The sequence below is a fragment of the Sinocyclocheilus grahami genome, unplaced genomic scaffold, assembly GCF_001515645.1.
Source record: "Sinocyclocheilus grahami isolate Dianchi unplaced genomic scaffold, SAMN03320097.WGS_v1.1 scaffold566.1, whole genome shotgun sequence".
Taxonomy (NCBI): Eukaryota; Metazoa; Chordata; class Actinopteri; order Cypriniformes; family Cyprinidae; genus Sinocyclocheilus; species Sinocyclocheilus grahami.
In genome coordinates this window covers 1,244,142-1,268,858 of record NW_015505745.1, presented here as the reverse complement: position 1 = coordinate 1,268,858, position 24,717 = coordinate 1,244,142, and the positions used below count along the sequence as shown (strand labels likewise).

At 35.2% G+C, this 24,717-nt stretch overlaps 2 protein-coding genes across 4 annotated transcripts in view; one reads left to right on the top strand and one right to left on the bottom strand.

Annotated features, from left to right (window-relative positions):
• The window catches only part of ctnnal1 (catenin (cadherin-associated protein), alpha-like 1), a 71,947-nt gene extending 50,075 nt beyond the window's left edge, over nt 1–21,872 (top strand). Inside the window, exons 5-19 of one of the 3 annotated variants that reach the window (XM_016239514.1) lie at nt 234–323; nt 2,636–2,806; nt 3,567–3,767; nt 8,289–8,375; nt 9,665–9,823; nt 10,179–10,271; nt 11,851–12,001; nt 13,270–13,307; nt 13,401–13,451; nt 14,183–14,337; nt 14,585–14,633; nt 17,519–17,575; nt 18,681–18,800; nt 19,406–19,489; nt 20,513–21,872. In XM_016239514.1, the coding sequence (XP_016095000.1) occupies nt 234–323; nt 2,636–2,806; nt 3,567–3,767; nt 8,289–8,375; nt 9,665–9,823; nt 10,179–10,271; nt 11,851–12,001; nt 13,270–13,307; nt 13,401–13,451; nt 14,183–14,337; nt 14,585–14,633; nt 17,519–17,575; nt 18,681–18,800; nt 19,406–19,489; nt 20,513–20,677 (1,671 nt within the window). In that variant the 3' untranslated portion in view covers nt 20,678–21,872. Of the gene's footprint in view, nt 1–233; nt 324–2,635; nt 2,807–3,566; nt 3,768–8,285; nt 8,376–9,664; nt 9,824–10,178; nt 10,272–11,850; nt 12,002–13,269; nt 13,308–13,400; nt 13,452–14,182; nt 14,338–14,584; nt 14,634–17,518; nt 17,576–18,680; nt 18,801–19,405; nt 19,490–20,512 lie in introns of all 3 variants that reach the window. The other 2 variants (XM_016239515.1, XM_016239512.1) reach the window with 2 other exon arrangements.
• A 50-nt stretch (nt 21,873–21,922) lies between these two features.
• Nucleotides 21,923–24,580, bottom strand: abitram (actin binding transcription modulator). Its single transcript, XM_016239464.1, has 6 exons — nt 24,380–24,580; nt 24,180–24,231; nt 23,506–23,635; nt 23,294–23,370; nt 23,137–23,206; nt 21,923–22,880 (listed from the first exon to the last, which is right to left on the bottom strand). The coding sequence occupies exons 1-6, from the start codon at nt 24,444–24,446 to the stop codon at nt 22,746–22,748; spliced, it is 531 nt and encodes a 176-aa protein (XP_016094950.1). The 5' UTR covers nt 24,447–24,580; the 3' UTR covers nt 21,923–22,745.
• Between the last annotated feature and the right edge of the window lie 137 nt (nt 24,581–24,717).

Sequence of the window (24,717 nt, the reverse complement as noted above, 5' to 3'; positions counted from 1 at the left end):
GGGGGGGGGGGGGGGGACTTTGGTTTTATTAATATTCAGTCAAATGAGTTTCATAAGCACTTCTTAACTGAACTAAATTGATAATACAGTGTAATTCCAACCTTGTTTGTTGCAAGCAAATGATTTATTTTCCCTATGAAGTCATCTGAGGTTAAACCTAAGCTAAGATTTCAGAATACTTAAGGCATTATGTGTTTTCTCATATTTGTCTTGTGGATTCTTGTATTCCTCAGGATCTGAAGGATGAAAAGAAAAGAGCTCGGATGGCCGCCGCACGTGCTGTGCTGGAGAAATGCACCATGATGCTCCTCACAGCCTCTAAGGTAGGATTGTGGAAGAGAGTACCATCTGCTATCTAAACAATGTTAATATCAACCATTCTCACTCATGAATCACATATACGCATGTATTTGTGTGTAAAAATGTGTGAATGTGTTCATGCAGAAAAGTTTCAACTTAAAATGCAAATTTAGGAATAACTTAAACTTTTGAACGTCAAATAGTTTTGAAAAAATATCAGTTTTCACAAAAAAAATTAAGCAGCACACCTATTTTCAACATTGATAATGACAAATGTTTCTTGAACAGCAAATCAGTATATTAGAGTGATTTCTGAAGGATCATGTGACACTGAGGACTGGAGTAATAGCTGCTGAAAATTCAGCTTTACCATCACTGGAATAAATTGCAGTTTAAAATGTATTAAAATAGAAAACTTATTTTATTTTGTAATAATATTTCACAATATTACTGTTTCTATTGTATGTTTGATCAAATAAAATAATGCAATATTTATATATGTATATATAACATTTTAAATTATATATTGAAATTTTGCATTAGAATCTTTCCTGCACGCATAAGTAAGAAAACTTGTACACAATTATTATTGAATGAGAGCCATTATGTATGTTCACCTGAATTGCACTTAGATAATATATAAAAGGATTCATCTGGTAGTCCAAGATCTGGCAGTGGCTCTATTTTCAGATATATTGAGTTTTTTGTTTTTTTCCCATTTTGATTTAGTAAGAGAAATAAGTTATTATGAGTAATTATTAAAGCTGCAGTCCGTAACTTTTTTTTTGGTTAAAAATGATCTGAAATCAATATTTGAGCAAGTACATAACCAGACAGTGTTCAAAACTATCGCCTTACTTTAGCCCGATTCACAACGGTTAATTTATAATAATGTTTTCTAATTTGAGTCTTACGGGTAGGTTTTCGCGGGAAATTCGAGCATGGCACTGCGTCATTACATCACGTCTGTAAACATAAAGAAGTTGTCCCAGCTACTAGGCTATCACATGTGAGGATCCTGCAGGTGGAGGATCGTTTACAGCCTTTTCTCACAGCAGCTGGAATAATTAAATGTATCAATTTGATGGCGGATTGTAATCCAGAAAGGATTATGTGTTTATGAAACACTTGTGAATGAAATTAAATTATATTCCAGTTATAAATGTGCTTCTGATTACAGATAGCGTGGGATTACAAAGGTTTGTATTTTAAAGAAAACCAGTTCGAAGGGAGCATAATTTGCTTTTTGGGTAAAATAACTTCTTAATATGAAATTTGAATGGTATGACAATTAGAGATTAGACTGTCCAGAAATTGAAATCTACATGCTAATACACACTATACTCATAGTCACCAATGCTGATGTTGTTAAAATTAATCATTTGAGAATAAAGTATAACAATAATAATAATTTGCACGGTTTGATGTGATATGAGCTAACCGATCTTTAGATTTAATCACCATTGGTAGTGCGATTTATTGTAATGCTTTTTTCCTCAGTTGGTCAGAACAAACGTGTCAGACTTTTTACTTACTTGTTCAGATGACAATATATGGTGAAAATTCTTATTTGGGTCATATATTCCAAGACGTAGGCTAGAATCTGTGATTGCGAAGTACAGTAAATATCCACACCGGTGCGGTGACTGACTGCCACACATACTCTTCAGAACATTAGATTCATCCGAGCTGGAGCCGTACCGCCGCACAACCCACGCAAGGAAGATAATTCCGCACACAGCTGCAATTGCAGGTTTTCAAACAGAGATGTCGACAAAGAGGCAAAATTTATGGACTGCAGCTTTAAGTAGTAGTTATGTGAAAAGTGTTCATCTTGTCTGGAAATGAGGCTTTGACTTCAGCAACCACTCAAATGTTTGCTGTCTGTTTTTGCAAAAGGAACGGGGACTGTTGAAGTGCGGCATGAATCACATAAATACATTTTCACTTATGAAAAATTACAATGGTGTTATTATACTATTTTAGTATAAAATTTTCATATAAAATCATAGTTTCTAGACATGTACCATGTTACACCATGGTGTCGACGTCCCTTAGAGTATGGTATGCTATATGGGAATGACATAGCACCATGGTTGTCTATTGTCTATGGATTAACCATGATATTACCATCTGATATATCACTGATATTTTTTCATAAGGGTCTTTTCCATATTTGAGCTTGTCCGTTCCTCTAAAAAGTGTGTTTTCTTTTCTTATTCTGAAAAATGTAGTGAAGTGTAATAACATCCTGTTTACATGTCAAATTTTGCTCCTGTACTTTTGTTGTTCCTCTGCATTTTAAACATAATTTTTGTTCCTCTTTGCCTCTCAGACTTGTCTGAGACATCCTGACTGCGAGTCGGCACGGATCAACAAAGAAGCAGTCTTCCAGCGTATGCGTCTGGCCCTGGAGCAAGTCATTGAGATTGTGACTGACACGAGGAGCGGTGGGGAGGCCAAAGCACTTCCTGTCAGCATCTACGCTGGGATTAAAGACTTTAAGGTGCAAGTGTAGGCCAAGGGCTCTTGGATGAATGTCTCAATGGATAAAGTTTCTCTTTTAACGAATTAAAAAAAAAGAAGTATTGTTCAACCAGTCAAAAAAAATATATGCTACGGTTCAAAAGTTTGGGGTCTTTTTTTTTTTTTGAAAGAAAGAAATTGATACTTTTTTCATCACAGACACATTCAATTGATCAAAAGTAACAGTCAATACAATTTTACAAAAGTTTTTGATTTCAAATAAATTGTGTTCTTTTTTAACTTTCTATTTAGCGTCTTAGAATGATTTCTGAAGGATCATGTGACACTGAAGACTAGCGTAATGGCCGCTGAAAATTTAGCTTTGCCATCATAGGAAGAAATTACATTTTAAAATACATTACAATAGAAAACAGTTACTTGAAATTGTAATAATATATTTCACAATATTACTGTATTTTTGATCAAATAAATGCAGCCTTGGTGAGCGTAAGAGATTCTCTCAAAAACATTACAAAATCTTGCCAACCAGGAACTTTTGAATATAAATTATGTTTGGTGCTACTATTGGTACTGAGATTACAGGCTTCACTCATTAAGGTGGTCTACAAAATTTTGCAGAAGCAAAATACATTTTGACTGATAGTGATAATTATTTTAATGCTACGAATGGGTTGAAAAAATTAAATATCCCATATAATATGAAAAATGCAGACATTAGCCAATGTCTGTCAATATCATGAATCAGTATCTCACCAGATGGTTGTATGTTTGTCTTTCAGGTTAAAGTGGAGGGTCTGAGAGACTCTCTGTACTGTGTGTCCTGTGAGGCTGTGGCGGCTCAGCTGGAAGCTCTGATGGAGAAAACCGAAGACTTTACAGACTCTGCCTACACCAGCCACGAGCAGAGAGAGATAATCATACAGCTCTGCCAGATCACACGTCAGGAGACCAAACAGCTCATCAACACATGGAGACACGCGGTAAGATGGACACATACACACATTAGGGATTGCACTGACTAGTCATTAACCGCATGACTTGAGTCTCACTTGATGGTGGCAGCAGGAGGAAAACTCCAAACTGCATCCCAGTGTAGCTGTATGACATTGATTTTGTGTCCTTAACTTGCTCTTATATTCATATCTTAACACAAACTTTTCACTTGGCTTGGACATCTGTCCTTCACGTCTTTGTTGTGCAGTGTGTGAAGGATGGTTCTGCATGTCTACCCTCCTGTGGAGTAACTGTTAATGAACCTCACACCCTCACTGTGCCTCATACATTGGGAAAAATAAGTCTTGCAGTGCAAATCTATAGGTGTTTATTTTTTCCTGCTTAATAATTTTGAAAAGGGGGCGCTGAGATGTTTTTGGGGGCTTTTGGTTAAGGCGAGTTTGCACCAAAGATGTATGAGCCTGAAACTTGCAAAAGAAAGTGTTCTGCAACGGCCTAACACCATCTCTACACTGGATGAATCAAAGCGAACTTTCCATATCTATTTGTCCAGTTAGCGCAGTAGAGCAAGTGTGTGGAGTGCGTCAGAAATAGAACACGGCATCTGTTTACTGTAGCGCTCGTTCAGTGACAGAATTACTGATTATAATGGGTTTTATGTGCGGTATAGTAGTGTTACTCGCCATTATACCCCAAGACGCTGTATCCTTTCCATAGCAACGACTCTTGATTTTAGTGTTCGCTCAGCTTTCTGCACAGTTGCCAAACTTCCCATCAAAACATTAGTTAGCATTCTGACACAATAAAGCACGATATGCTTTTTTTCTTGTTCTTGTGTGGAAAAATGAACTTGTTTGCTGATTGGCTGCGATTGGTTTGAATGCCAAATACTAAAGAGTTTATTTAACGCTCAAAAATATAATTTATATAATTTTTATTGTTTTTTACTTATTTATTTGCTTCTTGGGAAACTAATGATAATGATATTTCAAGTCCAGTCAAATCAAATATCATGAATGTCATGACATGTCATTACATTTTTTAAATTATATATGGGCTAAATACATGCTTCAAAAGGGGGTCAGTAACATTTTCTACAATCTACAATTTGAAAGAACTGCTTTCTATTTGAATATATTTTAAAAATGTATTTTTCCTGTCATGCTAAAGCTTCATTACTCCAGTTTTCAGTGTCACATGATCCTCCAGAAATCATGCTGATTGCTGCTCAAAAAACATTTATTATTATTATTATAACTGTTATATACAGTATAGCTGAAAATGCTTATGCTGCTCAATAATTATGTGGAAGTGTTTTAATTTTTCACAGAGCAGAAATACTGAAATATAAATATGAAATGCAAAATAGAAATGTGAATTGTTTGAAATTATTTACATTTTAAATTTAATTATCTTTATTAAAATTATTAATGTCTTTACTGTCATTTAAATTTTTTATGGCACATGTACAATGCAAGACAAGGAACATGTCAACATCATAAGGCACACCACACTGACATACAAAAAAAGCAAGATTTGTAATTGAATGGACTCATGACTAATAAAGATATAAATCAGAACAGCACTAAAATAGTAGCTATTTTGACATTGAGGAGCATACCTTTCCAATCTTTCTACTTAGTTTTCTTTGAAAGCACAGTTTGAAATATTCTCACAAAATCTAAGAAATATAGTAAAGGAGGGTTTACATTTCTTCCATTTACATGTCTTGTGTAAATGTGATATTTAGCCACCAAAATTACCATGTTCAGTCAGAAAACACGGAATTCAGTATGGTCTTAAAAACAGCGTATTTCCTTTACTAAGGGATAAATATTATTTTTCATTTTCACTGAAAACTAATTGAAAACATCCACCCAAAATTTAGAGATAAATCACAGCAGTAAAAAGGGTGTTCAAAAGCTCCAGGAAAGGAAGAACAAACTGAAATATTTCTAAACAGAAATTTTTAACCAGTCTCTTTAACCTTTAATTTTCTTTTTTGATAAATTTAATGGACCCTTGAATTAAAGTATTTAATTTCTTAAAATCGTAATGACCCCAAATATTTGAATGGTATTGTAAATATAATAATAGTCCTCATTATAAACACAAAATAATAATCAACTTTAATATTCAGTGAAGATGATTAGACAACATTTTATTTGATGGGGGATGGTAGGGGACCTGGATAATGGGTAGGGGGCCCTGGCCCAAAAAAGGTTGCGAACCACTGCTTTAAACCATAGAGGGATGAAAAGAAAAGAAAGAGTCACAAAGAAGGAAAACATGGAAAAAAAGGAAAATATATGAAAAAATGAAGAACAAATGCATATAATGGTTTAATAGCAGCATTAATTTGAAGGTTGATAACTGACGTGGTATTCATTGCTATATACTGAATGGCTTGAGAAAGAAAAACCCTTTTCAAGGACAAAGATTGAGTCACTGCAGTTTTTGACGTTTTCTTTCACTTTACATATACAGGTAAACGTAAAATCTTCACAATTAAAAAAAAAAAGTAACGTTGAAATGTTAACTTTTATTCTTATGCATTTGTCTGAAGTGACTTCTGGTGCTTTAAATGGATTTCCTGGGAATCAAAGCCATGACCTCGGCATTACTAGTACCGCGATCTCACAAGAACACATGGCAAATATGAATAGTAGCCAAAAAATATGAGATAAAAATGTATGAAATGTAGGGTTCCCACAGTCATGGAAAACCTAAATATTAGGTAATTTAAAATTATTATTTTCCAGGCCTAGAAAAGTCATGGACATAAATCAAATCTTTAAAGTCAAGGAAAAGTTCTGGAATTTCTATTAATATAAGCTTTTCAAGTTATTTGCTGAACTATTTTCTAGGCTAGAAATTGCACTTGGGTATGTAGCAAAACTTGCTCACAAGCCGCAGTCAGATTTGCAACCACATTATTGAGTTGAATGATACATAGGGGAATTGGTCTGAATTCAAATGATTTTTATAAATTCAGAAATCACAGCTGACTGAAAAGGTCTTGGAAATGTATTGGTCAAAATGTGATGTTTCAGACACAGTTATCTTCTCATCTGTAGTTTTTGAGGACGTTATGCCTGCTTCTGATTAAACAGTTTCCCAGTTTTCATTAGTCTCATGCAGCCAGACGTTTGATGTGTGGTCCTCATTGCAGCTGATTCTGCCCCAGAATCGCCCACTTAGACAGGAAGAGACCAACATCTAAAGTGACAGTTTGTTTTGTTTTACATGATATTTAGGGGAGGATTTATCTGAAAGGGGTTAAACCAAAATAATAGTTTAGTGTAGAAATTTGAAAGAGTCTTTTAAAATGATAGACATTATGATCATAATTCCTGTTCCCCAAAAAGAAATAAATACAGTTTTTTTTGCCCACAAACAACTCAGAACACAAAGTGAAATATACGCTTCTGTTTGTAGAATACTAATTTGTTCATTTTCAGACAAAACGCTGATGGCAATCTTACAAACTTCAAATCTAGTGATTTGTTCGTCCTCAGAAGCATCATTTATGGACTCTTTATAAACAGCCAATCGGCTCGGAACTGTCCATTTTAAACAAGCTCCTGACATTTTTGAGTGCAACTGTCAGTAAACAGACCATGGGCATGAATTTGCCTCCCTCAAGCACTGCAATTTATTTATTTGAAAGAGTCTTTTAAAATGATAGACATTATGATCATAATTCCTGTTCCCCAAAAAGAAATAAATACAGTTTTTTTTGCCCACAAACAACTCAGAACACAAAGTGAAATATACGCTTCTGTTTGTAGAATACTAATTTGTTCATTTTCAGACAAAACGCTGATGGCAATCTTACAAACTTCAAATCTAGTGATTTGTTCATCCTCAGAAGCATCATTTATGGACTCTTTATAAACAGCCAATCGGCTCGGAACTGTCCATTGTAAACAAGCTCCTGACATTTTTGAGTGCAACTGTCAGTAAACAGACCATGGGCATGAATTTGCCTCCCTCAAGCACTGCAATTTATTTCTTCTTTCTGTCTACCAGTCCTTGAATATTTATGACTATGTACATGTCTCTGCTGTCATCAGCCAATATTTATTTAGAGACAGTGTTGTTTTTACATGGTAATATCTGGGTCGTTCCCCGCTTTACTTGTCCACCATTTCAGTGACAGAAATACTGTATTCGGAGTGTGTTCACTGAAGTTCAATGACTGTTTAAGTCCCAGTGTGATGTCTCAGAGTAAAGCACAGACGATGAGAGCGCTTCAAACATTCACACGGCTTCTGTGGCAAGTTTATGTTGGCACCCCGTCGTAATCCCATCTGAAAGCAATCCCACCCACCTGTCTGCCTGTCCTCTGAAGAGAAAACTGTGGATAAAGACTGTCATGTCTTACAAAGTCCGTCTTTCAGGTTGCTTGGGACACTGACACTTGTGTTGAAACTTGACAGCTCTTCAACATGGATGGTGCATGATCAACTGGTTGAAATTCATCATGTTTGCAGTGTATTAAATTCCCTTTCTATCGTTGTTTCTGTTTCTTTCCCTTCCAGCAGCAATCGCTTAAAGCCAAAGAGGCCACAGACGAGATGGAGCTCTCTATTTTGAAGACTGGTCAGAGTGTCAGTGATCTCAGGCGAGAGGTGAGATTCTTGTGACAAGCTGTGTGCAGGGAATGAATCCCATGAGCCAAAGCATCTAAAACAAAATCTAAATCTTTCTTCAGAGGCGTCCATCCCAGTGTTTCCTGTGTCATTATGCTGAATTTACAGTGCCATGACATATTTACTCAAGTTGTGAATTGAATGTCATGAATGTCAATCAAGCCACTGTAGTCTGATTCACGAACAAGTGACTATTATAAGGTAATTTTTTGGATGAATGGCTCAGAAAGATTCAGAAAATCCCGAGTTATCATTTTGTAATGAATCATTCACTGAATACATTAGGTTACTGAATCTGGTTCACTTACTAGTCTGCAAGTCAGCTTTCATGACTTTGAAGATGACTCGAAAATTAAAGCTGCTTTGTGAAACTTAAATTAGCACAATTGCTTTTTTTATTGAGATATAACAACATACTGTAACAACATAAATTATACAAGTTATTTGTTGACAGGCATTACAGAACTAAAGAATAAACAGTCAAAAAGATGCAAAGAGTTCAAAGAGGTTCCACAGTCTCTCGATATATGCAGAAATAAAAAAAGTACTGTGTGTGGGGTCTTATGTCCTGTATATATGGCATAATAAGACCTTATTGGGAACGATACAAAAAATGAGTAATTTATTTAAAATATATATTTATTTATTTATTTATTAATTATTATTATTAAATGAGAGTACGCTTACACGACAAAGATGTACTAAAAACAGAAACGTTTTTCCTTTATGTTTTTGAAAAGTTTTGTGTACAGACGATGTTGCCAAAATAATCCTCGTTCACATGGATCTGCAAAAATGACTAAAAAGGCTATTTTATACATGCCAGGCCAGCAGTTTGTAAATAAACTTGCACATGCCTATAGACTGAACATATAATACGCATGCACATGACGTCACCGTTTTCACAAATTCACGTTTTTGTATTTTGCATGGAGACAATAACAGTATAGTTTCCAAAAACTTGCACTTTGAACCCCATTTTCAAGCACCCAAAGCACCATTGTCATGAAAGTGAATGACCAAAATGCATAAAAAGTTTTATATTATTACTAATATACTATAATATAATACACTAATTTATATTTAGTTGGAAACGGTGTCGTGTAAATTCCCTTCAGTACAATTGCTGGCCGATTGTTCATACAGCTCATATAATTCATATTGCTCATTTTGCTCATAACAAATAAAAACATTGAAGTATGTTGCTAAAACAATATTGTCTTGTTTTGCATGTAATTAATACCAGTACCTGGGGAATTTTTGTTCAGCTTCATAGGGTAGCGGTGGGGAGGGCTACTGAGCTGCTGAAGCTGCATTCAGATCATCTGGTGCTGCAGGCCCTGAAGGCCTCCGGTGGGGATGGAAACCTGGAGGCCGTGGCTGATTATGCCGGCACACTGACTGAACACAAAGAGCAACTGGTGGAGGTGAGCGGCTCAATTTAATATTATTTGTTCTGACAAAGATCAGATAACAAAGCAGTTTATCTTCAAAAATATTCTGAAGACACCAATGTAACAGCAGGGCCAATTTACACCATTGTTGAATAATGACAAAATAATACAAAATTAAATTATGAAATTTCACTCAGTATTCAATAAACTCAATATTATTATGGGTATTATTACACTTATTATATTCCATAATATGTGCATTCAATACTTATTGTCAGATTGATGCATAGCAGTGCGTTTAACAATACCTATATCGTATAATCTTCTAAAGTGTTTGAATTGTACTATAGGGTTAACTTCAGTGTGGTGCTGTTTATTCTGATTTCAGACTTGTCGTTTGCTCTGCCACATTTCGGGGACCGAGCCTCTAGAGATCACCTGCATTCATGCTGAGGAAACTTTCCGTGTCATTGGTCCACAGGTAAAGAGAGAGAGGTTGTCTGCTATTAGAGCAGGAATCTGGCGTCTTAGCTGAGACCTTCTTTGTCAAGGCTTTCAGAGACTTACACAATATAGATTTTGTTAATAAAAGAACTGAAGATTGTTATTCGCCTCAGTTAGTGCTTATTTTTCAAAAATCACCAATGCTTATTTGACACATTTTTGCACTGTTGTTGTTGACTTTGCTGTTTTTTTCTTCCGTAATCAGAGCTGCAGAGGCAAACACACACACACATAGGCATAAAATAGCAAGAAATTGCAATTAAATGCATTTTTTAGCTGGATGATAAAACCAAATCATGCATCGAAATCATCTTTGTGGTTCCAGTCTTGCTTGTTTTCTTTTTCAATACAAACAGTAGTTAACATATAAAATGAAAAAGAAAAGGTAAGATTGGGGCTATACGCAGAATGTAATATTTAACCGAGTATATTTGCAGTGTGTTTCATCAGCATGATTCATTAGCATATCTGATTGCATGCAGGAATGAGTGTTCTTAGAAAGGGCAACCTCACCTCACCAGCCAATAATGATGAGGCCTAAAGATCAGGCAGCCAATAAGAGCACAGCAGGTGAGCGGCAGCTTCAGGGGTGCATGATAATGAGTTGCTTTATCAGTAATTCCAAAAGCCACAGGTAATTACCAGCTGAATCCACACCCTCAGTGGAGACGAGCTCTGTTTCGCTGTGTTTGTTTTTTGAAACATCCTCCCAGTAAGCTGTAAATCATAATTATGCAGATGCCGACAGTTAGATGGTGCATTTATGCTGTGGGACACTGAAAGAAACCAAGGATGAATATTGATATTCAGATGTTGCACAAGAGTCGAATTATGCAGTTGCATCAAAAATTACACAACACTGAGGTTTTTGAAGGAAGTCTCTTATGCTCACCAAGGCTCCATTAATTTGATCAAAAGTACAGTAAAACAGTAATATTGTGATTTATAATTACAATTTAAACTAACTGTTTTCTATTTTAATATATTTTAAAATGTAATTTATTCCTGTGAGGGCAATATGAAATTTTTAATTTTATTATATATATATATATTAGAGTTTGATTTTTTATGTTTTTGAAAGAAGTCTTTTATGCTCATCATGGCTACATTACAATAATATAATAAAAAAGTTATAAATAATTAAGTAATAAAATAACAGTTTTCTATTTGAATATATATAATTTGTTTGTTTCTATTCGAATACAATGCAATTTATTCCTGTGATGGCAAAGATGTGATAATATTTTTTTTTCAGGATTCTTCTTCAGGATTTTTCTTCTGATTAATATATTATAACAGCATTTATTTGAAAAATAAATATTTATTAAGATTATAATGTATTGTTACATGTATTAATGTACTGTTATATTTGATAATCCATTAATACATTTTTGATAATACATTTGATTATCCATCCTTGCAAAATAAAAGTATTGATACATTTTTTTTTTTTAAATCACACTGACCCTAAACCTTGGAACTGTCTTATATTTAAAACTGAGTTAAAAATTAATAACAGTTTTATAAAAGCGTTTCCTCTCAATTTCTTCTCTCAGATCATCTCAGCAGCACAGACCCTTGCTCTGCACCCCACCAGCAAGATTGCCAAAGAAAACCTGGATGTGTTTTGCGAGGCCTGGGAGTCCCAGCTGTGTGACATGGCCATCCTAGTGAAGGAGATCAACGATGTGTTTGAGGGCCGCAGAGGTGCGTTAATCAAGACGCTCAGTCATGACATCAGTTTGTAGGCCGACTTTTAGGACTACAAACTCAAACAGCTTCTTTTTCCAGCCCAAGATATGAAAGACGTTTATGTATTTTATGATATCTGCATTTACCTTGCTTTGAATGCATCCGTAGCATTTATTTTCAGGTGCACAAAATGCATTTGTTCATGCCTATAGGCAGGCCAGCGATAACCGTTTTTAAAGGTCTTTTTCCTTGTGGCCAGATTGCAATCTTTTCTAGCTGCTAAAGATGTGCGGCTTTGACATTTACACTGCATCCACATCCCTCACATGAGGTAATTGAATAGAGGCTAGATAAATCTCTGTAGGCAAGGTTAAGGGTGCATTGCTGCGGCCCCAGTGAGATTACAGGTCTGCGAGAGTCCTTTCACTCATCTGTATTTGGACATAGCACTCAAGGATGTGTTTGAGCGATGGCGGCTCTTCCGGCTAAAACTGTGGTTTTCTCACGCAGTTCATAAAGATCTTTATGTGGCAACGATATTTGTCAGAGTCTGAAGAAAGGCATCAGTAACATGACAGAAACCCGGTGGCTGCTTTGAATGCATCCGTAGCATTTATTTTCAGGTGCACAAAATGCATTTGTTCATGCCTATAGGCAGGCCAGCGATAACCGTTTTTAAAGGTCTTTTTCCTTGTGGCCAGATTGCAATCTTTTCTAGCTGCTAAAGATGTGCGGCTTTGACATTTACACTGCATCCACATCCCTCACATGAGGTAATTGAATAGAGGCTAGATAAATCTCTGTAGGCAAGGTTAAGGGTGCATTGGTGCATTAAAAAGTGAGATTACAGGTCTGCGAGAGTCCTTTCACTCATCTGTATTTGGACATAGCACTCAAGGATGTGTTTGAGCGATGGCGGCTCTTCCGGCTAAAACTGTGGTTTTCTCACGCAGTTCATAAAGATCTTTATGTGGCAACGATATTTGTCAGAGTCTGAAGAAAGGCATCAGTAACATGACAGAAACCCGGTGGCTGGGGGAGATGTTTTTGTTCCAGATGAGAGGCTCCCAGTCATCATCATTGCCAACCGAGATATTTCCCAAAACAAACTGTCATCCCCCAAGATCCTGCCTTTGTTTCTGTTCATCCACATCATTATCCACAGCCATTTTCAGGCTAGACATGTATTTGAGCCAAGTTTTATATTTTATATAGGGTCCTGTATGTAAATGATAATTATGTAGATATTTTTGGTCGTAATACTTAAAATGTCTTCATTTTAGGTGATAAGAAAACATATCTCTCTCTACCGAGACCAGGGGTGAGCCTTAAAAGCAATTTTTTAAAAATGTTATTACAAATTTCTCTTATCATATCATATCTTATCAAATTTACTGATTCATCTCTTTTCTAGAAGCATTCTGCCAACCTGAAGACAGTCAAGGCTGCCAAACTTGACGCTGAGGTACAATTTCTCCTAATAAAATGTTATGTACGAACAAGTTGGAGTAATAACATTTTTCATCTGTCAGTTTGACAGACTGGGTTGAATATTTTTCGTCATGTTCTATTCTTTACCTTATTTGTAATTTCTGTCCTGAAACTTATATAGATGTTTGCCATTACATTTCCATATGTAGATTACAATATTTGCATTTTCAGTCCACGACCCCCAAAATCTAATTATTTTTGAGATAAAGTCTGTAATGACCTGGACTTGACAAAACATGAGCTACAATTTAAGTTTATTAGGATTTAAAGAACTAACATGGACAACTGATCAGCCTAAGTGTGATGAAACTGGTTGATTTTGTTTGATTTATTAATTAAAAATCATTTGAAAGTCTAAACCTCAAACGATTGCATATATAACACTTTTAGAGCATGTTTAGTCTTACCAGATGATGTACAGTGTTATTTTCATATTATTTATATATACTATTATAGTATTTGTTAATATTTTAAATTTGCTTTTGTATTTATATTTTCAGTTTTCATTGTAATTGAAGTATTAGTATGTTTGTTATGTGCCTTTGTCATTTTTATTAGTTTTTACTTTTTTAAATATTTCTATTTACAGTAGCTTAATTTATTTGACAAATTTTAATACCATTATGTAATATGTCAGTATTCATTTCGCCTAAATGTATCCTTGTGGCCATGATCTGAAGAGTCTTCTAATGTTCATTTATATAGGAGCAAACCACCATCGCTAAGCTGGGGCTGGAACTGTGTCTCCTCACCTCGGATGTGGACTCAGAGGTGGAGCGCTGGGACGAGCAGGACCACGAGATGGTTCGACTGTGTCAGATCATATCCAGCATGGCATATTCCATGTACCTCTTCACCAGGTAACTCCCTGGAAACCTTTTCATAAAATTCATAGGCCATTTATCAGATTGGTTCCAGTAGTGTTTTATTACACAGGAAATTAAGGACAGCATGCTGGAAAGTTTAAGCTTTATGAAAAATGTCTGTTCAGAAAAACTAAACCATGTTGTTGTTTATCTGCACTTTCTGTCAACCTACACAATCGGTTTTATGGATCTCCTGAGGATGTTTCATTAACTCTCTGCTGTTTTGCCATCTGTGATTAAGGGGGGAAGGCCTACTGAAGACAACTTTGGATCTATTCCACCAAGCTGAGGTACCAGCGTTCATTCTCTCTCATAGGTTTTTTAATTGAATCTGTTCGAGATGCCATTAAGAGCAATGAATCCCCTGGAAAAGATGGATCAATATATTATTAAAAGGGCCAGCTGTCATTTGTGAGATACTGTGATCCAGAGCAGGATGTGTGCTGTGAATGGGCAGGAAATGCTGATTAGACAGTGTGTCGTTCTATTAGTAGGGCACACTGGCCTCCACCCAAACACAACCTCTTATCTGACAGAGCAAGCTTACCTGCTCAACGTCACAGCAGAACAGCACAGCAAAGTTCCTTTAATACATCTGTGTACCTCTTTTTATGGCCTTTTTTGACAAACAGTTCATGTAAAACTCACAATTACAACTTGGAAACTCATAATTTTAAGTAACATAAAGTCTCCAATTTATATCACTTGATCGTTGTGATTTCATGTAAAAAAACAAAAACAAAAGCCATTGACCATGTTACTTCAGACATTACAAATTTCTGTTTTGCCATTTTTTATGCCAATGTTACCTGATTTGATTTGTTCTTCAAGACTGTGCAAGAGCATAGAGAGGTGATTTAAAATAACGATTAAGTATTTTGCCATGGTATTTTTTTTTTTACATGGATCAATTATGAAATTATGAGCATTGCCATAGTAACAAACAATTTCTGGGGATCTTAACTGCTCAGAAAAAAAATCTCCTGGTAATTACGATAATTTTGACATGACAGCATGACACTAATCATTTCATTTGACTACTGAATGCCACCTTTGACGTCAGTCCTCAATATCATTGAAAATAAGAAATTGAAATAAGGCAGGCAAATTCTCTTAAAGGGGTCATATCATGCTTTTTTTAAGATCATTATTTTGTGTATTTGGTGTAACAGAATATGTTGACATGCTTTAATGTTCAAAAAACCCATTATTTTTCAAATACTGTACATTATTGTAGGTCCTCTATGCCCCGCCTCCCGCAAATGCTTCGTTTTCTACAAAGTCCCTCCTTCCGACAAGCGCAGTCTGCTCTGATTGGCCAGCTGACCCAGTGCATTGTGATTGGCCGAACCCCGCAAGCACTCGTCGGAAATGTAACCCCCCTTACCATAATCGCGAGCTTCATCTTTCAAAATAAATGTAAAGACAGTAAATAATGTCATTAGTTTTACCATCAGTTCAAGCCTGAAGCTGGTATGTGTTTGCAGTACACAAGCCACGGTTAAGACAGCTGACTCCACTTTGAAGTGACGCTCTCTCTCTCTCTCTCTCTCACACACGTGTGCGCGCACACACACACACACACATACACACACACAATGCGCAAGACTCCGCATTTGAACAGTCAATAGCAAATACTTAAACTAATAACAAAACAGTAGCTGATTCAGAAGCGCCAGATTGTCATAGCAAATTCAGAATTACATCCTCTCCTAGGATCACGAAACGGTCGTCCATAAAATGCATTGCTGTTCTGTTGTAAGTGATCTTAAAGATTCCTAAATGCATCTACTTTCGGAAGGACAAATAAAGTGCTTTTGCTTTCGCACTGAAACACACAGCGTCTCCCTGACATGACTGCTTCAGCACTAACTGCGGTTACTGAAACCAATCCTTCTTTCTTTACGTGCAGATTTGGACGGCATTATGCAAATATTTCCACATAGTGAGGTAGATATGTGGGGGCGTGTTAGAACGAGCCGTTTTAGGGGGGCGTGGCAGATTCTTAACTTTGATAAAGAATATCTCTTTGGTTTTGAGACTTTAGTCTTTGCAACTTCAAGGATCTTATCTATGCACAATCAGCTTGTAACACTCCAAAGAGAAAGGAAAACTTGAAATCGCATCATATGACCCTTTTAACATTTTTAAATCTCGCCTTAAAACTAATTTCTTTAGGGTAGCTTTTATGTGAATTTTTATATTAATTTTATATTATTTAAATTTTTAAGTGTTTTGAATGCATGTTATTTTCATAATTTTTTATATGGTGTATTTTGATGTTTTATTTGTCATGTAAAGCGCTTTGAGAAGTAACATTTAAAGGCGGCGCACTATAGAAAATAAAGATTATTATTATTATTATCAGTGAGATGTTAAAGGCGCACTGAGTAATTTTTGTGAGTAGATGTCAGATAGATAGGACTTGGTATTGGACACTTGAAATAAATGGCGGGAGATGTTGCAAATATTGTAATAATCGTTCTAATTCTATGAGAATAGGAGTTATATAATGATATAACACAGAGTAATACGTTTTATAATGATAATAACACAGAAACACAATATCATTGGAATCAATTTTTTTTCAGCTGATGAATGATAAAAACATTGACAGCCAATCAGAATTAATTTGACTTTAAATAGCTTGAGCATTTAAAGTAACAGATGACAAAACTGTTGCATGTGCTAATAATAAACTGAACATTATCATTCTTGGTGTGAATGGGACTTTATGTGGAAATAACTTAGGGTGACCATACATCCACTTTTTCCTGAACATGTCCTGGCTGGGATTTTTTAATTGTCTAAAATGTCTGGGTTTTGGCTTTGTTTTCCAATTGACATGCTCTATAGGCTTCACATATTATGTGTACGTTTATTTGCATTGCTCTGACCATTCTCTGTAGATCCCACCTTCTCACACGCCCTGAAGGACTGCACGCTATTGGTCAAACTACTTCAGCCATTACCTTCAGCAGTCTTGAAAACAATAGGGAAACAAAGCCAAAACTCATCCATTTTAGGCAATTTACTTTAATGCACAAAAATCTTGATGCACCTTAAACTAATTTGTGTGATTTTAATCACTGTATTTCATAACCCTGCTAAATTAAAATTGTGTAACATTTACTCTGGTACAGAGTAAGGCCTTACATTATGGAATGTGTTCTAGGTGTTGTCAGACCAAGGTCTCCAGCTGTGCCACATCCTCCACTCTCTCTCCACACAGGTAACGCACCCACATGCCCACCAGGCCCTTATGTTCCACAGTTTAATTAGACGCCTGTAAATAAAGGACTGTAATGACTGCCATCCATCTTATTGGGACCACAGAGACGTGGATCAGTGTTACTTAACCCTTCTCCGGCTGGGGCGGACAGGGGCCACTCATCCATAATCACAGAGCCTGACACTTGTGGTACACTGCACAGTTTGATTAATAATCTCAAACATGCCTGACCCACAATGCATTTCCCCAGCTGTAAGCAGAGTACAGCTAAATCAAATTGCTTGCGTCCATTTATTTATCCATCAGTTCAAATTCAGCAATTACCTCACTTTGGCAAACCTGTAATGTAGTTTTGCGTGAAAGTCTCTATTAGGGCTATTAGATTGTTAAATTTGTCCTTGCCACAGGAAGTCCTGAAAGGATTGTAGAAAGGAAAGCAATGCTATGTGCATAAAAAACAAAATGCCACAATATAATAGTATGTATGTGTATATATATATATATATATATATATTCTGTAATTTATGATTTTTTTTTTTTAAATATAGAGTTTATTCTCACAGTAATTTCAGGTTAAAAATAACTTTTTCCTATTTTGTAATTTGTAATTTATTACAATAATTTAATTGTAATTATTTGTAATTTATTCCTGTGATGGCAAATCAGAATTTTCGGCATCATTAATTCAGTCTTCATTGTCAAGATGAAAGCATATGCTGATTTAGTGCTCAAGAAACTTATTATTATTATTATATTATATTATATTATATTATTATTATCAATGTTGAAAACAGCTTTTGCTGCTTAAGAAACATTTGATATATAGGTATATAATGAAAAACTAACTTTTGAAGCAAAATAAAGTCACTTCCACAAGTGTAGTCTATCAGCTTGTTTTCCTTGAATTAAAAAAATTGTCAAGTGTCCTATTCAGCCTATGTCATGTTTATACTTTTCCATTTTTAAAGAACATAATAAAAAAAATGATGTCTAATGTAGAAAACGAGTCTTCAAGCAAAAGAGCTGCTGTGTTAGTTTGTTTAGAGTTCTCATCTCTCAAGTGTTCTGCTTTAAATGCTAAGGCCACATGTTGTGTCTGTTATAGCTGCTGGATGAAGACAGAATCCTTATTCTATCTGAGACGGAGAAGCTGTCAGACGTATGTCAACAGCTGCAGGTCTGTGCCAAGACTCCGGTTCAGGGCAAGAGTGCCATCTTTCAGAAGGTAATGCAGTATAACAGCTACAGACTCTTCTTGTACATCAGTAAATGGAGCAGATAAGATATGAGTAGGGTTTTTGTTTTGTAATGCACTTCATCTGAGGATCTGAGGATTCAAATGATACAGATTCATCTGAATTTAGACATTTAAAGAGAACAATATAAACTAAAGTTTAAAGTCACAGGTTACTGCCACATGTGATTAGATAATAGATCTGTTGCTCCTGCAAAGACTCTGACCTCACTCTATTTCCTGACTCCATTTAACCTGATAAAATGGCATGCTGTCCAGGGTCATCCTTCTGTTTTGATAAAGCAAAGGTCACAGCCAGAGGCAGGTTTAAATAGGTTTATAGAGGCAATGTTTGTGTCATGCTGTGGAACCAAGAAAACAAGCTTAATCAGGATCTCCCAGCTTGTCTTCTGGAGCCCTCGCATATTATTTCACAACAACCCAGTATATAATGTATAGATTGTTGTCGATGCAAAATGATAGCTTGACTGAAATGTGAGCCCAGACAAGCAGCCACAAGGTGTACTTGTTAACAAAACGGTATTTTGGGTACTTTGGTCAGCTAATGATCCATCTGTTTTTCTTGTCTCGTTCAGGTTGACTCATCCATACAGAATACAAAAGGCATCTTGACAGTGGTGGTCTATTTACTGCCCATCTGTAATAAGCTCATCAGAAAGGTAGGTAGCAACATGACGATCTAGATTAACTTTTTTATTTGATCCATATCGGTTGATGTTATATATTTAATTGTGTTTGCTCATTAGTTGTATTTTTATATTTAGATTACATTCAAGCCGTCATCTAACACTTACTTAATCTTTAAAAACTATATAATGATTTGATAACATTTTTAAATGTCAGTGTTAGCAAATCTCAAAAGGAATATCCATTTTTCATACTGTACATTATAATGAGACAATAATTATCAGCTTGCCATTGAGACAATAATCATCAGCTTATCAGTATCAGCCGGAATTTTATTATCAGTTGTGGCTGGTTAGGACAAAATCTCAGATTTACATGTAAAGGATCGCATTGTGATAAGGACCAGGGTTACTATAGTTAACTTTGTTAAACTAAAGTTAAAGTTAAACTAAAGCCATAAAAAAACTTTAGATGCTGAAAATAAAATATAAAAAACTTAAACATGTTTTATTTCAGCTTATATTTCAGTTGTCACATTTCTCATTTTCATTTATTTTAACTGGATATACTAAAATAACTCAACTTAAAACTGAAATAAAATTAACAATGTATATATATATAAAAAAAATACATAAACACAACAAAATTCCTAAAATTTTAACCAAAATTAAAATGAAACCAGAAAATATATAAACAAAAACTAATTTAAATATTTTAATAATTTAAAAAAAAAATGAAGTAAAATAAAAATAATAGTATCTCCATGTTAAAATAACACTGGTTAGGACACAGTGTTATGATATTATGTCATTGTTACGGATGCACTGTTATTAAAATTCTAGCTGATTAAATTGTGTTACAATATTGAATGTTAATAATCAATTTAAAAAGCGCTAAATAAATGTTTATTTTTAACTGATATATTGTGTATCCTAACTTATTATTTAATCAATGTTCTGGTGTGATTTATGTTCTGTTCCATCAATTAAAAAATGTGCATGATCAAACTTTAGAGCATGTTTATATTAAACTCTATCTTCTACCTTTAATTCCAGTGTAAATCAGAACGCAGCTGTGTGGCTTCACCTCAGCACTGGAGGGAGAAGCAGCTGAACACGACCGTCAGCGAGGAAACTCTGAATGGCAAAGGCTCCAACGGCTTTGGGGTCAAATCCCTTGAGCAGCACATGGCCAATCTAACATTCCTAGAGAGCAAATAGCGCTTCTGCCTGCTCTCACACACGCAGTGCAATGCACTCGCTCACAACGTGCCATTCTTTGTGCTTCTGCCCATTTGCTTTGTGGTGTACAATAGCGTTAGCATTACCAGCCGCATTCCAGACAGCAAAAAATATTGAAGAAAAAACCCTTGATTGATTGCATGTGTTTGATCTTTATGTGACTCTTTCAAGTGTAATGGCTGGTAAATAAGCTACGGTTTTAACCGAAACAATATTCAGCTGCGTTTCTCGTGATTAGCCAACATTGAGGTGTACATGATAAAAGTTTTGATGCAAAAAAAAAACAACTGTAACACTGTATTTAACAAAACTGCCTCATGTACAATGCCAAATATATCCAGTTTTAATCATCTTTCTACACTGGTGGCAGTCTGCTCAATGCTGAAGGAAATTCAGTGACTTTGGATATTAGTATGAGAAATCAGCATCTTGATTCTGTTTGAGAGTTTACAGCAGGGAATGTTACTTTCCAAAGAGGCATTTCTGATGGATGATAATGAAAAAGACAGTTGCTTTTAAAGGGATAGCTCACCCAAAAATAAAAAATTCTGTTATCGTTTGCTTACCCTCATGTCATTCCAAGCCAGTATGACTTCTGTGAAACACAAAAATAAGTGATTTTGAAGTCTCAAAAAACTCCTTTGTTGTTGTAGACACAGACTTTCATTGTATCGACAACATAGTTGAAACATTTCAAAACAGCATCTTTTATGTTCCATAGAAGATCATACAGTTTTGGAATGACATGAGGGCAAGTAATTAATGACAGGATTTTCATTTTCGGGCAAACTGTCTCTTTAAATGTACTTTCGTAGGAGTGACAGCCTTGTAATATTATTGACTGCCTTGTAGGTCACTGTGATTTGTATTTTTACTTCAGTCCTAACAATGTAAGTCAAGCTTTGGTACATTAACCTAAAAGGTTAGAGTAAAACGGTATATAAATCAATAGTTTAAGCTGTCGTGTACTGAAGAGCAACTTTTTAGTATGGCACAGATTAAAAGGCTCTTCAGTATTGGGTTTCCATTCACACACCAATTCTAGTTGATACTTTGCTAAAATGTTCCTCTGATTTATACTACAGTCAGTCAAACCATAAGCTTTAGAGATGATTGTGCAGCTATGACCTAAAGTTGTATTAGTGTTGGACCATTGAATGATTGTGAAATCAGATCAAATGAAATCTAAATATACATTATTTTTCTTAAAATAATTATGTCCGAGTGATTTATTTATGCACAAAACATGACATGCTTATTCAATTTTACACATTTCTCCAAACTAACAAAGTATTGTCTTCAATCAACACATTTATTAAAAGCACATACTAACATCAAAACTATTTAAATGTTTTCTGTTGGTTATATGTCCAGCTATATTGAAAATACATGTTTACATACACCACTGTGTATGCAAGTTTTGGGTCAGTAAGTTTTTATTTTTATTTTTTTTAAACGTTATGTATATGAAAATGTTTGTCATGTTATCTGTGCAATCTGTTTGGAAAAATGACAAAATGTTCAGATGGCAGTTAATTGTTTTGAGAGCACTGACCTTAGTTTGTGTAAAATAAATTGACTGAATAAAAACATAACTAACATAAGAGCCAGTTGAAAATGCTCAGAAGGGAGCTGTTCCTTTATTGAGCATTTACTCAAACTATAATGATCTCCAAAAAGTTAGGGCTATAAGCAGTTTTACAGCAACCGGAAGGGAATTAATGTGTCTGCGAGGACACAGACCAGCTAATTCTCAAATTAAAACAGTTTTAATGAAACAATAAACTAAACAATACCCATGACACTGGCATTATGTATCTCATGAATAGTGGTCAAACAAAATGCACTCCAGTGAAATCCAAGACTGTTCTGGATCCAGCAGACAATTCTTCATTCCTTCAAGTCGTCATTTTCTCAAGATGTTTTTTTTTTAATGTAAGTGGCACACAGCCATGATGCCACTGACGTTTTCACCTGCTTGAAGCAATTATTCTTCAAAAGAGACTCGGCAGTCAGTCGGTCAGCAGCTTCAAAGTGCAGGTTGATCTCAGCAAGGCTCTTCTTGTTGGTTTCTTTTCGTGAGAACCTCCTCATATTGTTCTCTGGTCAGAAGGCCTTCAGTGACACTCTTACTCTCTTCAAATTTAGGTAATATAACTGCAATGTATCCCTCTGTGGAAGGCTGTGCCAAAAAAAAGAACGCACAATTCACACGTGTGGTCTTAAATTTGGAAAAGGTTAAAAGGAGATTTTAAATTTTATTTTTTAAAAGTGACACTCTTACTCTCTTCAAATTTAGGTAATATAACTGCAATGTATCCCTCTGTGGAAGGCTGTGCCAAAAAAAAAGAACACACAATTCACACGTGTGGTCTTAAATTTGGAAAAGGTTAAAAGGAGATTTTCAATTTTATTTTTTAAGCTGTACTGCAAGTCACCTTTTCTAATAACAGATCTGGCTTGTTCAGAATGGCTTCATTTACTTCGAGGAGACGTCCTCTGATACAGCTGGGGAAATATGGGTTGAATTGACATCATTTTAAGATTATAGAAACTGAACGTTATGTATATCCAGCGGCAGTCTGTGTAACTGACCTGAATATAGTGTACTCCTGTTCATCTGTGCACGTTATTCTACACAGTGGCGCAAACTCTGTCAGGAACTGACCACCCTACAGAATAAATTATCCTTACTGATGATGCTCAGGGAAAGTGTGAATCAAGATATACAAGTAATTAATCACAATCATTAGTGTATTGATTGATGCACTGACAGTGTGAAAATCATTCAAGGCAAAAGTACTCACTCGCTTTGACTTTCCAGACACCTTGTTCTTCAGACGGCTGCATCCATCACTGATCTGGTAGTTTATGTTTTTGATTTTTCGTCCGTTCTGAAGGATAGGATGAGACTCCGCAAGTGTGATGACGCATATCCTTATAAGAAGAAAGCAGAGTTTAGAGATGAGTATAGAGGGGCGTTTCTCCAACTATTAACACTTCTGACCCTGTGGACTTTCAGAAAATAAAGAACAGTGGAAATACGGACATCATGAACATTTGCAACATGGTGTCATTTCAATCTATCATAATCTCAGATTATGTATTCAGCTGACTGTACAATTGTGTAGCAGCTGTAAAAATGTATAAAGACCATTAAATATATAAAATAAATACACATGACTGGTTTAGATAATAGTGGTTTCAAATGTGTAGTAGTGTCTTTATAGTTTTTAAGATTGAAATCTGGATCTGGGATTTATGTACTGATTAAAATCTAGACATAAAATGCATTTGAAGTGTAGAAAAAAAATACAAAAGTTTCTAATATAGTGATATTCATGTAAAAAGAAAAACGCTGTTGTCTGCTAATTTAAATAAGTTGACTTGCAAAAGTGTACGTAGTTAAAAAATCTTAAAAACACTTAAAAAATGACAGTAATACGAATATATAGATGGAGAATATAATATATCTATCTACCTGTTGGAGTGCTGTAGAATGCAGTGATCCTCACATGATTTCCCCTTTAGATCTACATCAGCATTTACACCAAACCAATCAATCTCATTAATCAATCAGTCAATTAATCTTAAAAATGTATATATATATAAAAAAAAACGCTAATCTGAATATGCATTGAGTTAAAGTAAGAACAAATAATACTGATCAGAACATATTACCAGTTCTATACCAGCGGGTGAAATAACGATCGATCACTGATGGGGCTTTCTTTTCACTGTCTTCCATGTCAACATCCACCGCTTAAAACAGCGATTGTGTCAAAAAGAAGAAAAACTTTAGAGAGGCTGATACAGTCTGGTCATATAAAAACAGTGATGTTTGAAGCCGGACGACAAATTAAGTTACACACAAAAAAGGTCCGCTCTGCATTTGCATCCGGTTACTCTATGTTGTGGTATCTGCCGGTGTTAATTTACTTTATCTGATAATAAATGCAAACCAGTTGTTATTCAATCCACTACAGCTATATTTTTAGAGAAACGTATTTTTAAATAAC

Coding starts and splice junctions, on each gene's coding strand:
- abitram (XM_016239464.1), bottom strand. CDS start 24,446: ATGGAAGACAGTGAAAAGAAAGCCCCATCAGTGATCGATCGTTATTTC. Junction 24,232..24,379: donor CACCCGCTGGTATAGAACTG/GTAATATGTTCT, acceptor ATGCTGATGTAG/ATCTAAAGGGGAAATCATGT. Junction 22,881..23,136: donor CAGATCTGTTATTAGAAAAG/GTGACTTGCAGT, acceptor TTTTTGGCACAG/CCTTCCACAGAGGGATACAT.